The 14,980-nt window shown below is 55.4% G+C and overlaps 2 protein-coding genes across 2 annotated transcripts; one reads left to right on the top strand and one right to left on the bottom strand.

The window, feature by feature from the left end:
* The first annotated feature begins 1,168 nt into the window (after positions 1-1,168).
* PLP2 (proteolipid protein 2) lies at positions 1,169-4,309 on the top strand. The gene is made up of 5 exons (XM_061136156.1): positions 1,169-1,396; positions 2,472-2,624; positions 2,730-2,825; positions 3,603-3,693; positions 3,891-4,309. The coding sequence occupies exons 1-5, from the start codon at positions 1,301-1,303 to the stop codon at positions 3,911-3,913; spliced, it is 459 nt and encodes a 152-aa protein (XP_060992139.1). The 5' UTR covers positions 1,169-1,300; the 3' UTR covers positions 3,914-4,309.
* PRICKLE3 (prickle planar cell polarity protein 3) lies at positions 4,310-13,461 on the bottom strand. The gene is made up of 9 exons (XM_061136155.1): positions 13,313-13,461; positions 11,747-11,832; positions 10,684-10,867; positions 8,510-8,623; positions 8,050-8,187; positions 7,030-7,233; positions 6,751-6,937; positions 5,695-5,994; positions 4,310-5,156 (listed from the first exon to the last, which is right to left on the bottom strand). Exons 1-9 carry the CDS (start codon positions 13,352-13,354, stop codon positions 4,564-4,566), a joined length of 1,848 nt encoding a protein of 615 aa, XP_060992138.1. The 5' UTR covers positions 13,355-13,461; the 3' UTR covers positions 4,310-4,563.
* Between the last annotated feature and the right edge of the window lie 1,519 nt (positions 13,462-14,980).

Raw genomic sequence — 14,980 nt, 5'->3', positions numbered from 1 at the left:
GCAGGCCCTTGGGTTGAACCATTCTGGCCTTCCAGCCATGGCTCTCCTCACCTCAAATGAGAATGAAACCAACACCCACTCTGGAGAGAGTGTGCCAGAGGAGCACATCTTGGGGGATAGCCTGATTCCATTACCAGGTGCAGGTCTCAGACGCAGAAATTGAGGCTGAGTCAGGAGAAATTACTTGCTCAGGATAACTCACTCTTCAAATGTCATCAGCCTTTTCGCTCAGTCTGGCACCCAGGAGCCTTCCCCTCATTTTGCCAAGCTCACAGCAATAAACAAAACTGTGCTCCTTCCGCATTCTTCATCTAAGACTGGGCTGACAGCCCCTTTATGTAGAACCAGGAAACAGAAGCCCAACACTTGGGGCCAGGACCTCCCCAGAATTGCAGAACAGAGAAACAGACCCTGGGCTCTGACACTGTTAATAATGCCCACTCTTCATTTAGGGAGCAGCTTGATGCACAGCAGGCTTTGTTCTCTCTCCACCTGGCAAGGTCTCATCCCTATCTAAGAGGTTTATTCCACGATCCACTATCTTTTATCCACAATCCTGAAATCCAAAAAGCTTTGGAAACCAACAGATTTCCCACAAGCTGGGTACCATTTGGTTACAAAACTTGACCTGACTTAACCAGAAACAATTCTTTGGTCCTGTCTTATCCCACTTACTGTGAAGGTCCACATCATTCCTTGAGGAAATATTAACAGGTGTGTGTGTTGCTGTTGTTGTTTTTAAACGAGGCAGTCTCAGATCCCACTGAGAGTGTTCAATAATACCTTGTATGCATTGGGAAATTTTCCAAAATCTGAATTATCCCGAATTCTGTAAACATACCTGAGTTTAACCTTGGCCTGGGCAGTTTCTTACAGCTAAGGAAACTGAGGCATTCCCTCCCAAAGCCAGATCTCCACGGTTCTGAGGCAGTCCCAGGCGCATTGGTATTCTAAAAAGCATGAAGGGTCTCTCCATTGGAACACGGTTCTGGTTCGCAGATCTGCCAAACCGCAGAACTGACAAACTGGCGCCCCTGAAGACTGGGTGCCTCGGGGGCTGAGCGCCCGGCGGGGAGAAACCTTGGCGGGCGGGGCGAGGGGGCTTCCGGGGCGGTGGCCACCTGGCCCGACCCGCTGAAGCCCCGCCCGCTTCTGCTCTGCGCGGTGATTCACTCCCTCCTTCGCCCCGGGGGCCCCCTTCCCGGCCAGACGGCTGGCAAGACGGCTGGGTGTGCAGCGTCCTCGAAAACACGAGCCAGCGAGCAGGTCTTCTGCGCCTCTTGGGACTCGGGTCCACACCATGGCGGATTCCGAGCGCCTCTCGGCCCCCGGCTGCTGGGCCGCCTGCACCAGCTTCTCGCGCACCCGAAAGGGATTTCTTCTGTTTGCTGAGATTGTGAGCGTCCCGGGACTGGCGGGTGGGCAAAGGCGGGGTGGGGTGGCAGCAGCACGCGAAGCGGGGCAGCTCCGGGGGAGGCAGGCGCGCGGCCGAGGGCTCTCGGCAGTGGGGCGCCAAGTGGGTGAGTTGATGGCGGAGGCCCGAAACCAGGGGCGCACGCAGGGCCAAATCAGTGAGGTCTTGGAGAAGGTGGTCAGGAGCTGCTGGCCCACGCGGTCAGGCAAGAGGCCCACGGGGCGTATGGCGGGCCCGGTGGAGAGAGACCCAGTATTCTTATCGGTGGTCTCCTCGAAGGTGTCCCCAGGTCCTGGGTGTTGGGGGGACATCCCGTGGCAGGGCGTGGCGCGGCCTGGGCACAGGCGGGCGGGCTGGCAGAGCGCCCAGGGGCGGGACCTGTTGGGGTGGGGCCCCGCGCGCTCTAGTCCCGCGGGGTAAGTGACTAGCCCTCCCCCAGTTCTTCCTAGCCCCTCTGTGGTGGGGCGGAAGGTCTTTAGCTATCTGGGCCGCTCAGGAGCCTAGGTTTCCCGTACTCCTCAAAGTGGGCGCTTCCTTTGAGGCCTTTGTAAAAGGTGCAGAGCCTTTAATGGAGCCCTGCCCCTCTGGTGTTCCTCTCACCGCTTCCTAGAGAGGTTGCTGGGGGAACTGCATGTCGCGCCCTGTCAAAGCCCTGAAGCTGGTGCCCCGAGTGCTGGAGGCGATACTCCCCACAGGGCATCCTAGAAGGAAAAAGATGGGAAACCGAGGCACCCAACTCTACCTATTAGCTGGGTGATTGTGGATAAGTCACTTCACATCTCTGTGCCTCACTGTCCTCATGTATAAAAAATAAAGGTACTAATAATAGTACCCAGTTCACTAGGTTATTGTGATGACTGAGTGAATTAATACTTGTGCAGCTCTTAGAACAACATTTGGAGCACAGTGTGCACACACTAAGAGTTTAGCTATTGCTATTTGTCATTTTCCCAGTCCTAAGTTTGAGATGACCCGCCCCCCCCCCCCCCCACTTAGTTGAAACCATTCCCCTCAGTCCTGGGAGTTGACTGAGGCCCCCTTTCACATGTCCTTCCAGATACTATGCCTGGTGATTCTGATCTGCTTTAGCACCTCGACATCAGGGTACTCTTTCTTGTCGGTGATAGAGATGATCTTTGCCGCCGTCTTCTTTGTTGTCTACATGTGTGACCTGCACACCAAGATACAGATCATCAACTGGCCTTGGAGTGTGAGAAAGGGGCCATAATGGCAGGGCTAGGGAGGGATAACAGAAGTTGTGATTGTGCAGGGCAATTCTGAATGCTGACTTCCCTCTTCTCCCTACACCTCACAGGATTTCTTCCGAACCCTTGTAGCGGTCATTCTCTACCTGATCACCTCCATTGTGGTGCTCGTTGAGAGAGGAAACAACTCCAAAATCGCTGCAGGGGTAATGGCTGTGGAGTCAGCTTCTAAGCACAGAGAGAAGGGTTTGAGGATCCTGGGGCTATTTCTGCCTCTGCTTCTGCCAGAAAGTGTGTGACTCACAGGTCACACTTGTCCTCAGGGCCTGCAGGGAAGTCAAACTGAGGCCCTGGTTTTCCTCCCCAAATCATCATTTGCTGTAAATTAGAGCCGTCCCTTGTCCAACACAAGGACTTTTGTGGGAAGCACATAGAGGTGGACGCACAAAGCACTATCAATGTCAATAATTAGACTAAACCATCTGCTAGAGCTTTGTTGCAATGCACAGTATGAATGGCATCCCCTATATGTGGGGCCTGGCTTCCCTGGTGGCTCAGTAGTAAATAATCCGCCTGCAATGCAGAAGACCTGTGTTCAATCACTGGGTTGGGAATACTCCCTGGAGAAGGGAATGGCAACCCACTTCAGTATTCTTGCCTGGGAAATCCCATGGATATAGGAGCCTGGTGGGCTACAGTCCATGGGGTTGCAAAAGAGTCGGACATGACTGAGGGACTAAACAACAACAACAACGTATACGGGGCCACTGTGTCGCTGTACTGTGTTGAGATGTACTAGGAAGAAGGAGGGTGGGGTAGAATCCAGTCTCTGGTCTTTCCCCGGGGCTCTCTGGGATCCCCACCTGTGGCTTTAACCATCATCCCTGCATGGGCTAGTCACTGGGCTAGTCAGTGGATACAAGGAGATAGGAGGCTTGGTAGGCTGACCAGTCTAATCTACCCACCCTCACTCCCATCCCCAGGTACTGGGCCTATGCGCTGCAGGCCTCTTTGGCTATGACGCCTACATTACCTTCCCCTTGCGGCAGCAGAGACATACAGCAGCCCCTACTGGTAAGTGTGTGGGTGTGCTGGGGGTGTTGCTAAGGGGGCTGAGAAGAAGATGGGTTTCCCAAGGGGCATGAATACCAACTTTGTCTCTTATTGGTACTTAAGGCTTTAGTGCCAATAAGTTCCATAAGCTTCAGTATTCTTATCTGTAAAACAGGCATATGGATCCAGCCAATGCTTTCTTTCTTTTCCTCTTGCAGACCCTGCAGATGGCCCGGTGTAGGTGTACTCTCTTCATTTCTCTCAGCAATCTGCAAACAACACCTCTATTGAAATAACTCCTCCCCACCCCTACAACACTCCCAGCCAACTCCCAGCTCCCTATTGAGGTAAAAGTGCCTTTACCATGGAATTTGTTTTCCAGCCTGCCAATCAACCCTCCTGGGTATGGCTACCTTTATGGGCGTGCCTAGGGCCCCCTTCTGCAGTATCCAAACAGAGACATCAGTTCTGCCTGGACAATGTCCCACCTAAGTCACAAAATGACAGAAGAGGGTACCTCAGATTTCAGACTCCAGGCCCCGTGTTGTAACCCACTCTAAATAACCTCCTCAGTGTGTAGGGGGTGGGGGTGTTCTGTGGAGCAATAAATAAATACTATGCAGATTATTAGAACATATGATAGTGAATAAATTAATCCTTTGATTAAATGTAGATAAATCTCAAGCATCAGTAGGGGGAAAATTGGGGAGGGGGGATGCTGGAGCAAAGAGGTAAGGACAAGCCTGTTTTACAACAAATATTAAATTACTTCAGTAATACAAACAGACAAAGGAGGGAGGAAGGAAGGGGATCAATGACTTAAGTTGGGGTGTAGGTCATCATCTACACTGACTTGAGAATGAAGCCCCCCCCCCCAGAACTGTCACTCCTTCAAGCCACGATGCAGTTCTTATCTCTGGCCTGTCGAGACATTCCTGGGCGAGAGTTCCCAGGGAGCTGTGGAGATGGGGAGTTGGCGGTCTCAGCTATGGTGTCTTGAGCAAGCACTGGCCTGCACAGGTGCGGGGACAGCGGGATGCGTTCCCCTAGGAAGTAGCCATCCTCCTCTGAGGACTCAGAACTGGAACTGGTGGGTGAGCTGGAGCAAGATCCTGAGTCCGACCCTGATCCCAAGTCACATTGATGGTGGCGACGTCTGCCAAAGTGGCAGCGGTGGTGGTGATGGTGGTGGTGATGATGGTGGTGGTGGCGGTGGCGGCGCCTGGGCGGGGGGCTGCGTGGTCTGCGGCGCTGGGCTGGGGGTGCACTCAGGGTCCGCCGAGGGCCTCCCTCAGACACTAGGGGGTCTCGGAAGCTGACACGAGGGGCGCTCTGGCGACCAAAGGTACCATCTTCTGGTCGTGGATCCGGCTGGCTGGGAGGCCCCAGGGGTGGTTCGGGGACACTGCGGAGCCCCAGCTCAGGCATGGAGTGGCGGTGGGGGGCCCCCCTCAGAAAGTGAGTGGGCTCCTCAGGACCTGCAGCTGGAAAAAGATGGGGAGTCACCCTATACCTCCTGCCCCACCCCCACCCCACCCAGGAGAGGCCTCTGGAAAGGACCTTCTTTCTTCCTGATCAAGACTGGGAAAATGGGGGCAGGCATCGGGGTGGGGCAGAAAGGTGGGGAATCCAGGGAATATGAGGTCTTAGGCAGGTTCTGGGTGGAGGTGAAAGCAGGAGTAACAGGACTGGATTGGCATATGGGGTATGGCCATGGGTGGGGGCGTGGTATAGGATGAAGCAGAATCCAGGTGGGGCCGGGGAACAGAGGGTGAGGGGTCAAGGGGTTTGGAGGAGGAACTTGGGCTCAAGCTGGGACAAGTTGAGGTAGGGGAAGGGCCCTGCACAGAAGTGGGGTGGAACCAGGATTCACATGGGGTGTAGTTTGGGCTGGAGATTAGGCCTGGAATGGTTTGGGGATGAAGCCAGGACTGAGATGGGGGTAGGGCCAGGGATGCCAGGGTGAAGGGCCCGGGCTGGTCAAGGGGAAGGGACAGGGTTGGGGGAGGTGGGGTGGCTCACCAGGCGCTGCCTCGGTGTTGGTGCCTTTGGTGGTAGTCTCAGATGCCCCCTCCACAGCAGAGAAAGAGGCTGTAGAGGCTGTGAGAGGTGTGGAGACCGTGCTTGCGCTCCAGCTGCGGCGGCTGTGCCCTGGAGCCGTGGGCTCAGACCCCAGGCTGCAGGCTCGTGAGCAGAAGATTAGGCCACGGCGTGGCAGGAAGGGGCGGCCCAGGAGAGCTCGCCCGCAGCGACTACAACAGAAGCAGCGCTCTGAGGCGTGCCAGTGCTGGCCCTCATAAGCCATCTGGCCTTGGTCCAGGCCTGCAGGGATGGACAGGAGGGGGAACACTCAGGCATATCCCCGACCCTATTGAATGGGGGCCCTTCTTGGGAATCTGGGGCAGGGTCCCTGGAGATGCCCTCTTCCCCCACCTCTCCAGATTGGGGCCCTTCCTCACTCTCCTCTCCTGGAAACTGGCTGATAAATGTTTCCTCTGCTTCCCTTTCTTTCCCCAGGTGGCCCCTCCCAGAGTGGAGTGGGTATTAGACTCTAAGATGTGGGTCTGGCTTAGACATTAAGAGGTGGCTTCAGGTGGAAGGAGAATGGAAGGTAGACCTGAAGAAGAGACCTGGGTGGTGGCAGCAGAACAGAGAAGGTAGGGTGTGGCTTTGGTGGGAAGGGAGTAGTAGATCTTAGAAGGTTGGGTCTGGCTTAGAAGGTAGGGTTTACCTAGGCTGATGGAGGAGAGTGTGGGAGAACAGGGCATAGCTTAGAGTAGGGGCTAGGTTGAGAGGGTAGGAGAGTAACTTGGGGGGAAGGTGCTAGAAATTAGAGGGCACTCTGGAGGTGGGTCTAGATATGTAGTGGTGCCTAGTGTAGGTGGGTTTAGAAAAGATGGCATGATGGGGGACATCGGTAATGGAATTGCAGTGAAGGGTATAGGGCTACAGTGCTGGGGCTAGAATTAAAGTATGGGGTATAATGGGAGATGGGGCCTGGAAGACAGAAGGAATCCTGGGGGTGGGGCTATGACCCAGCTGTCCATCCATCGCCCAGCCAGTCCCATGTTCACCCACCAATGTGCTCCCCGCAGCCATCACAGTACTCCGCGTGGCGGGCCTCATAGCAGGCACAGCAGTGGGGGCGACTCTGACGCATGACATAGCGCTGCCCCCCGAGCGATGCTTCACATTCAAAGCAGCAGAAGTGACCCATGTGCCAGTGCCGGCCCTCGGCTTCCGTGCACTCAGGGGAGAAGATGATCTGGCAGGCAAAGGCCATCCATGGCCATCAGAAGGGTCTGCCCCTGGCCCTGCCCACCCTCCATTCCCACCGTTGGGCAGAAAGGCACAGACCTCGTCACAGGCTTGGCAGCGTGGGCGCAGGCGTTCGGCATGGTGGCGACCACAGTAGACCTTGCCAGCATGGTAGAAGTAGATGAGGTCCACCAGTAGCTCCCGGCACGTGGAACACACAAAGCACTGTGGGTGCCAGCAGGTGCCTAGGCCTGCACGGCTGGCAAACACGGCAATGTCCCCACCTCCAATCTGCTTCCCACACTGTGAAATGACAGGTGAACACGGTCACCATCACCAAGATGGTCAAATGGATGGGGGTCAGCCAAGGTGTGTCACACCTGGGCCTTCCCCATGGCCTATGTGACCAGCCCCATCCAGGGGGTAGAACTTCAAGATAGGCCCTGCCTACATGGCTGCGGGTGAAGGTGAGAGCAGGAGCCTTTAGAGAACAACCCTGCTCCTGGGGAAAACCACAGAGACAGACCCTATCTCTTGTGGGTGGCCTCAAAGGCAAGTCTCACCTTTAGGGGGTTGAGAAAACCATAGAGACAGGTCAGGCCCAGTTGGGGTATCTTAGCAACAGACCTCACCTAACAGTAAGATCTAAGGTTAGGGTCCACCCACCAGGAGGGCCTCAGAGACAAATTCCACTCATCACTCAGCTCTGAAGACATGCCCTGCCCCTGTGGGTTGGTTCTTAAGAACAAGTCTTGATCATAAGAGGGCCAAAGAGATAGCCCACATCCCATGTCCACAGCATGGAAGGGAGAAAATGAATAGAGAAGGTCTACTAAGCTCTCCTTAGAGGTAGACCATACCTGACATGGGATCTGAGAAACAGGCTCCAGTCCACCAGGGGGCCCTACAGACAGACCTGGCTGGTCAGGGAGGCCTTAGATATGGTCCCTGTCCAACAGCAGAACATGAGGAAAAGACCCCACCCACCAGAGGGGACACTACACAGACCACTAGGGCTTAAGTGGCCAGCCTCATCTTCCCAGGGCCTGGGAGATGGGTCTGCACCCCAAGGCTTGGAGCAAAGGCACCACTTACTCACTGAGGCCCTCCATGGCTCACCTCCTCACAGATGGCCCCAGTGATGGTCACAGGGAAGATGCGCACGGTGCCACGCCCCAGATTCTCCCGCTTCCGCTGCTGGCTGAAGGCTCTGAGCTCTTTCTTCTCCTCCTCTTCCAGTGCCGTGCAGTACTGTGCCTGGAGTAGCAGGGGTCTTCCAGGCTCTTCCCCTGATGCCTGCCCCACCCCGACCTTCTTCCAGATTTCATCCTTGCTCAGAAAGTTTACTTCTAGGCCTTTGTATAGGTGCCTTAAATACCCACCCCTTACCTCCTCTCCTAAGGCCCAGCTGTGGTTTTTACCAAGGAATGTCCCCTGATCGCCCCTGCCTGTCTAGGCCTGTCCCCTCAGATCAGTTCACCTCTCCTCCTCTGAGCCTGCCCACTGCTTTCCAGCTCCCAGCATTTGTCCAGGCTGTGCCCCCTACCTGGCATGCCCTTCCTGTCTTCTGCCTCCTCACCTCACTGTCATGTGGGGGCAGCTGGTGCAGCAGCTGCTTGATCCTGTATTTCTCCCCAGGACTGTTGACATAGGGGACCTTGTCTTCTGGGAGGCAGCTGAAAAACTGGTATACCTGGAGGAACATAGGGGATGGGTGAAAATAATTGAGACTAGAGATGATGCAGTGGAGTGGTTGTTGTTCAGTGGCTCAGTCGTGTCTGACTCTTTGTGACCCCATAGACTGCAGCACACCAGGCTCCTCTGTCCTTAATTATCTCCCAGACTTTGCTCAAACTCATGTCCATTGAGTCAGTGTTGGTGGATCCCTACTTTTCTGAGAAAATTAAAGTCATCAGGAGGGAACTTCTACTGACCCCCCTCCATCTCTCCTTCCTACAGGCCAGATCATTCCTGCCACCTCTCAAACATACTGAGAGTTCCTTCATGTATTGACCCTTCTTTTCCCTCCATCTGCTGCTTCACTTTTCTTTCCCCATTTACAGCAAAAGTCCTCAAAAATGTATGTGTTTCCTATCTCCATTTCGTCTCCTCCCATTCTCTCTAGACCCCACTCCAGTTGGGCTTCTCCATCCCCTCTGTCTCTGTCCTTCCTCCAAAGCTATTCCTGTCATAGTCATCAATGATATCCAGATTGCTAAACTCATTTCTCAGGTCTCAGTCTTCATCCAGTGTGACCCATCAGTAGCACTGGACACAGCCAATCACTCCCTGTTCCTGGAAACACTCTGTTCTATTAGCTTCCACAAGAGCACACTGCCCTGGGTTTGCTTCCTCCTACCTTATTGACTGCTCCTTCTCTGTCCCTCTTTTGGTTCCTCCTCAGCTAGTTTATCCCTAAATGTGGGAAGGTCCTCAGTCTCAGTCCTTGGTCCTCTTCCCTCTGTCTACCTTCAGTTCTTTGGGAATGACATCCAACTTCATGGCTATAAATACCATCTCCTGGCTAATGACTCACAAATGCATACCTCTAGCCCTGTGACTTCTTGTTGAGTTCCATTTTCATGTGACCACTCAGATGTCCAACAGGCATCTCAAACTCCAGACAGCCAAAACCGAATGTATGCTCTTAGCCTTCAAACTTGCTCCTGCCTTGGCCTGCCCCATATCAGTCAATCCATCCATCCTTTGTGTCATCTTTGACTCTTCTCTCATACCCACAAGAGAATCCTCTAAGCTCTAATTTCAAAATATAACTAGACTCTGACTACTGCTCACTACTTCCACTGCTAATGTCACGATCAGGATCAGTCACCTGGACCACTGCAGTTGCCTCCTCTTCACTAATCCCCTGCTTCCACTCTCACAGTCCATTCTACATTCAGCAGCCAGAGGAATCCTGTTAAATCTTAAGACAAATCACATCCCTTCTCTGCTCACAAACCTCTGGTGTCCTCTCCCTCATTCAAAGTGGAAGTCAAAGTGTGTCCATGGCCCCCGCCATCTCTGACCTCACCTCCAACCACTGGCCCCATTGCTCACTGTGTTCCACATACACTGGCTTCCTCACTGTTTCTCACACATGCCAAGCACACTCCTGCCTCAGGGCCTTTGCATTAGCTTTTCCCCTTGCCTGGATTGTTCTAACCTCTGATATCTGCATAGCTCACATCCTCACCTTCTTCAGGAAGCTCAAACATCATACTGTCACAGAGGCTGACCTGGACACCTTATTTACAATTCCAACATCTCTGTCTCTTCCCCACTTTCCTGCTCTATTTATTCCATAGCTCTTACACCATCTGACATATTTTTGTAGGTTTGTTTATTGTCTCTTGTTCCCTTTGGGAATACAACCTCCATGTGGGCAGGTGTATTTTTGTGTGTGATTTTTGTTCATTGTTATGTTCTCAGAACAGTGTCTGACATGCAGTAAGTGCTCAGTGACTGTTGAATGAATGAATGAATGAATCAATGGAAATATGGTGAATGAAAAGTGCTGGGATAAGGCCTGAGGTAAGGTGAGAACAGGAGTGGGGTGATCAGGTCCTGAGGAACTGGCCCAGCGATCAATCAGGGTTCCCTGCTGGATCACAGAGGGGTCAGAAGGACATGCACAGTCTGACCACATACTCTTGTGTTTCCCTGGAAATAGTTTCCCACCTGAGTGTGTGTGTGAGTATGTGTGTGTGCATGCCCACTGATGAGCAAGAGTGGGTGGTGGCGTTTGGTCACCTGCTCAGGCTTGAGACCAGGGGGCACCCAGGCATACTCCTCTGAGGCACAGCCTGAGTCATCATCGGAGATGGAGTGGCGCTGGAAGTCTGAGATTAGCCGACACATGATGCGTTCCAGGTCCACAGGCACTGCATGCACGGCGTGCTCCTCCCGCGGGCACTTGCAGTGCTGGCAGATCTTTCTGTGGGGGCCGGGATGGGGGTCAGTTCCTAAGGGATAGCCCACTGGGACCCCCTTGGCGGCCCAAGAAAGTCTAACTGAGGGGCAGAGACATGCAGATTATCGCCAGCAAAAGACTTGGAGCCTGAGCTCCAAGCTCTGGGCTTGGAGGAGGTGCAGAGCGGACGTGAGGCTGTGAGCCAAACCACTGTGGGGGAGTGGGCGGGGGCTGTGAAGGGCGGAGCGGCCACCTGGGCTGGGAGCTGCGAGTGGGGCTGTGGGCTTGGCCAGAGGATGTGAAGCGAGTGGTGGGGCTGTGGGAGGTCTCAAGGCCCTTACTTTCAGCACTGGGACTTGGGCCACACTCTCCTGGCAGCGGACTTGAGTAGGGGCGGGGCTGAATCTGAGGTTGGAGTTATAAATCTAGGGGTTTCCCCTCAGGACTTTGGAAGTTGTTGAGGGAACTTTTCCTAGAGGCGGGCTCTAGCTTGTGCTGAGGCTCTGAACTCGTGAGTGGGTCGGGCTCTGAGCCCGTGGGTCGGGCTCTTGTCTGTTGTATTCTATGGGAGGTTTTGGGTACAGGCCTTCACTAAGAGGATAGGACCTGGGTGTGGGAGAGGAGTTCTGAGCCCAAAAATGGGGCTGGAGGTCAGTGGGCGGTGCTCAAAACCCGGGACTCAGGCTCTCCCTAGAGACAGGGCTCGGAAACTAGGATACTTCTGGGGGCGGGGACATGTAGTAGGCGGAGATCTCCTGGGAACGCCACAATTAGGACCGAGTCTGGGGAGGGAGGGCTCTGGACCTGAGCTTTCTCGAAGACCGGGCTCCAGGCTAGGGGAGTGGACTAAGTCTCGGTGCGTTCCCCTAAGGGCAGGACCCTGACGAAGGCAAGGTCACCTACCTCCAGCCGTGTAGCAGGAAGCCGGGGCACTGCTCCCTACAGGAGTTGCAGGGCTGGCCGCGGTCTGGGTCCTCTGCCTCTGGAGGCTGTAGTGGGCGGGGGCAGACGCGGGACCAGGCGAGGTGCGCGCGGGCGGGGAGGGAGAGAGAAATCAACGCCCGCCTCTCCATTCCAAGGACAGCAACCACAGGCCAGGGCCTGTCCCACCAGGGCAACGCCAGGCAGGCTGGGACAGAGCCCAGAGCAGAGGGGGACACCACCGAGGTAGAGGCGGGGCAGCTGAGGCTACCTCCCTACATGCCCCCCTTTCAGGGAATTTCCCCTCCCTGGGCCAGCCTTGGAGTCCCCTCACCCAGCCTGGACACCTCTCACCAGCCTCTGAATCCTTTAGGCCTCAAAACACCTGAACTCAGAGTACTCTCTCCACTAGAGCAGAGGCCCTAATCTGGGTGTTTCTTCCCAGGCCTCATCTCGCTGGGCCCCTTCTCCACTCAGGAACCAGCAGCACTCCAGTTCCACAAGTTGGGAGTCCGAGACCCCATCCTTACTTGGTATCCCCACGTGAACCCTGTTCCTATTTTCAGAAGCTCAAGAGCTCTTCTGGAGAAGGCAATGGCACCCCACACCAGTACTCTTGCCTGGAAAATCCCATGGACAGAGGGGCCTGGTAGGCTGCAGTCCATGGGGTCTCGAAGAGTCGGACAAGACTGAGCGACTTCACTTTCACTTTTCACTTTCATGCATTGGAGAAGGAAATGGCAACTCACTCCAGTGTTCTCGCCTGGAGAATCCCAGGGACGGGGGAGCCTGGTGGGCTGCTGTCTCTGGGGTCGCACAGAGTTGGACACGACTGAAGCGACTTAGCAGCAGCAGCAGCAAGAGCTCTTCCCCAAACCCTGGCTTCACCTTTTCAAACCCAAGGAACCGAGACCCTCCTCTGGGATCTCAGGAGGCCCTTGAGCCATTCAGAAACTCACACCCCAAGAAGCCTTGGCCCTTATCCCTCATATCCTAGGGCTATTCACTCTTCTGGACCAGACCCCACCCAGACAGCCCCTCCAAAGGAAGAGAGAGACCCTCCCATCTAGGAAGTCAAAAGCTCTGTGACTCAAGTGGAAGCCTGGAAGCTCTCTTACCCCCATATCCCAACCACTTGACTCTCAATATTCGGGCACCCCAGGAGTGTAGGGCCTTGCCCCTCAGTTCACCTTCCACCCAGGTACAGGGGGAGGTCCCTTTCTTCAGAAGCTCAGGAGGTCTCTGCTCAATTTAGGACTTCAGGACCCAATCTTTTGGCTCTCAGAATCCCCTCCCATAATTCACCCAAGAGGGGAGTGCACCAAGTCCCCTGCATACTGACAAAGGTGTGCGGAAAGGTGATTAGGGAGCCAGGGCCACCAGATTTCCACGTTCCTTCATCCACATGCTTCCAGCAGCCCTCCGGTCTGGGTATCTTGGGGATGGGGATTCCCAAATCCTCTGTGGAACACCTCCTCTCTATCCCTTGCTTCCTCTCCTGGGTCTCTGTTTACCCCGACCCCCATCGCTGCCCCGAGTCTCGCTCACCGCGCGCCCGGAGCGGCGCCTCCGGGACCCACGCGCGAACATGGCGCGCCCAGGCAGGGTCCAGCCGGGCCGGGTCAGGCGAACGGAATCCTTGTGGCCGTCTGGCCACCGCGCGTCCGGCAGGGGAGCTCTCGGTTCCGTAAACCTGACACCGGCGTAGGAGGAGCGCGCCCAGCGGGGTCCGCCCCTGGGCCTGGTGTCTTTCCCGGGCCAAGGCGCCCCCTGCCTAGAGGTGAGGGCCGCGCAGCCCAGGAGCGCAGTACGTGACAGCTTCCCGGCACTCCTGCTTGGGCGGGAGCTGGGCCTCAGAAATCACAGCCCCCAGAACCCCAGGGTTCCATATGATCTCTCACTAGATGCTCTAGGGCTGGAGGGCTCCGTTGTGGAGGAGGGGAACTTGGAAGTGGTGACCTGACTGCAAGGAGTGTGCGCTACAGTACTTGTATTGTCACTTTGTGTCAATTTATCTTGGATGTTTATTTGGGGGATGGGTTAAAGCCACCTCTTTGTCCTCCCCTCAGTGGTGATGATCTGCGGGTCTCTTTCCCTCCGATTAATGCTGCACGAATGGTTTCCAACCCTATTGCAGCCCCGTCTGAAAGCTAGACCTTGTACACCCCCGCTCCCTATGTCCTCGCTCACATCCGCTTTCAGACAGAGCCAGGGTCATTTGAGATTTATGGGAAAGGGCTTAAACTTCCGCGGCCCTCTTCCCATCTTTATAGTTCCAACTGCGAGGCCCCGTAAGTCCTCAGAAATAGATTTTAAAGGCTTCTCTTCCCAGCTCTTGCTTTTCTCTCTCCAGGTATTCTTTCCCTGAGCTATGAGTCTCTCCGTCGCCCTCTCAGGCTTGGCTATGCCTCGGGGTGGGAAGAGGGGGTCCCTAGCACACAGTCAGAACTCCAATGCCCGGCCAAGGTAGGCACCACAATGGGCAGCGGTCCACCAGCCCTTCACGGTGGGCGCCGGGGACCCCAGCCCCCCCCACCCTGCCCTAACCCACCCCAGCCCCCCACCCCCCTACCCTACCCTAACCCACCCCAGCCCCACAGACCCCTACCCTACCCTAACCCACCCCAGCCCCACAGCCCCCTACCCTACCCTAACCCACCCCAGCCCCCCACCCCTCTACCCTACCCTAACCCACCCCAGCCCCCCACCCCTCTACCCTACCCTAACCCACCCCAGCCCCCCACCCCACTACCCTACCCTAACCCACCCCACCCCACCCCACTACCCTACCCTAACCCACCCCACCCCACCCCGGACCCATTACGCAAACCCGGTCATTTCCCGCCCCTCCCTGCCCCAGGGAGGAGCCAGGACAGGTTATGAAATGAATGAAAGAACTAACTAGTCTCCTCAGCACCCCGCCTCCACCTTACTGCCTAGGCGGTCTCCCGGTTCTCCAGTAGGAGCGCAGGCAAGGAAACGGAGAGACAGCAGGGTCTGAAGAAAGCGAGAAGGGTGACTCGTGAAGTCTCCTTGTGAAGCATGGGGATCCTATTTGAACCCTTTGGGGATTCAAGGACAGGGCTCCCCAGAGTCTGGGAAAGGGCCTGTCTAAAGAACCCAAATTAGAACCGAACTGTAGAGAGACTCAGTGGTAAAGAATCCGCCTGCAATGCTGGAGACACAGGAAGCTTGGGTTCGATCCCTGGGTCAGGA

The sequence above is a fragment of the Dama dama genome, chromosome X, assembly GCF_033118175.1.
Source record: "Dama dama isolate Ldn47 chromosome X, ASM3311817v1, whole genome shotgun sequence".
Lineage (NCBI taxonomy): Eukaryota > Metazoa > Chordata > Mammalia > Artiodactyla > Cervidae > Dama > Dama dama.
This window is presented reverse-complemented; position numbering and strand designations above follow the sequence as displayed.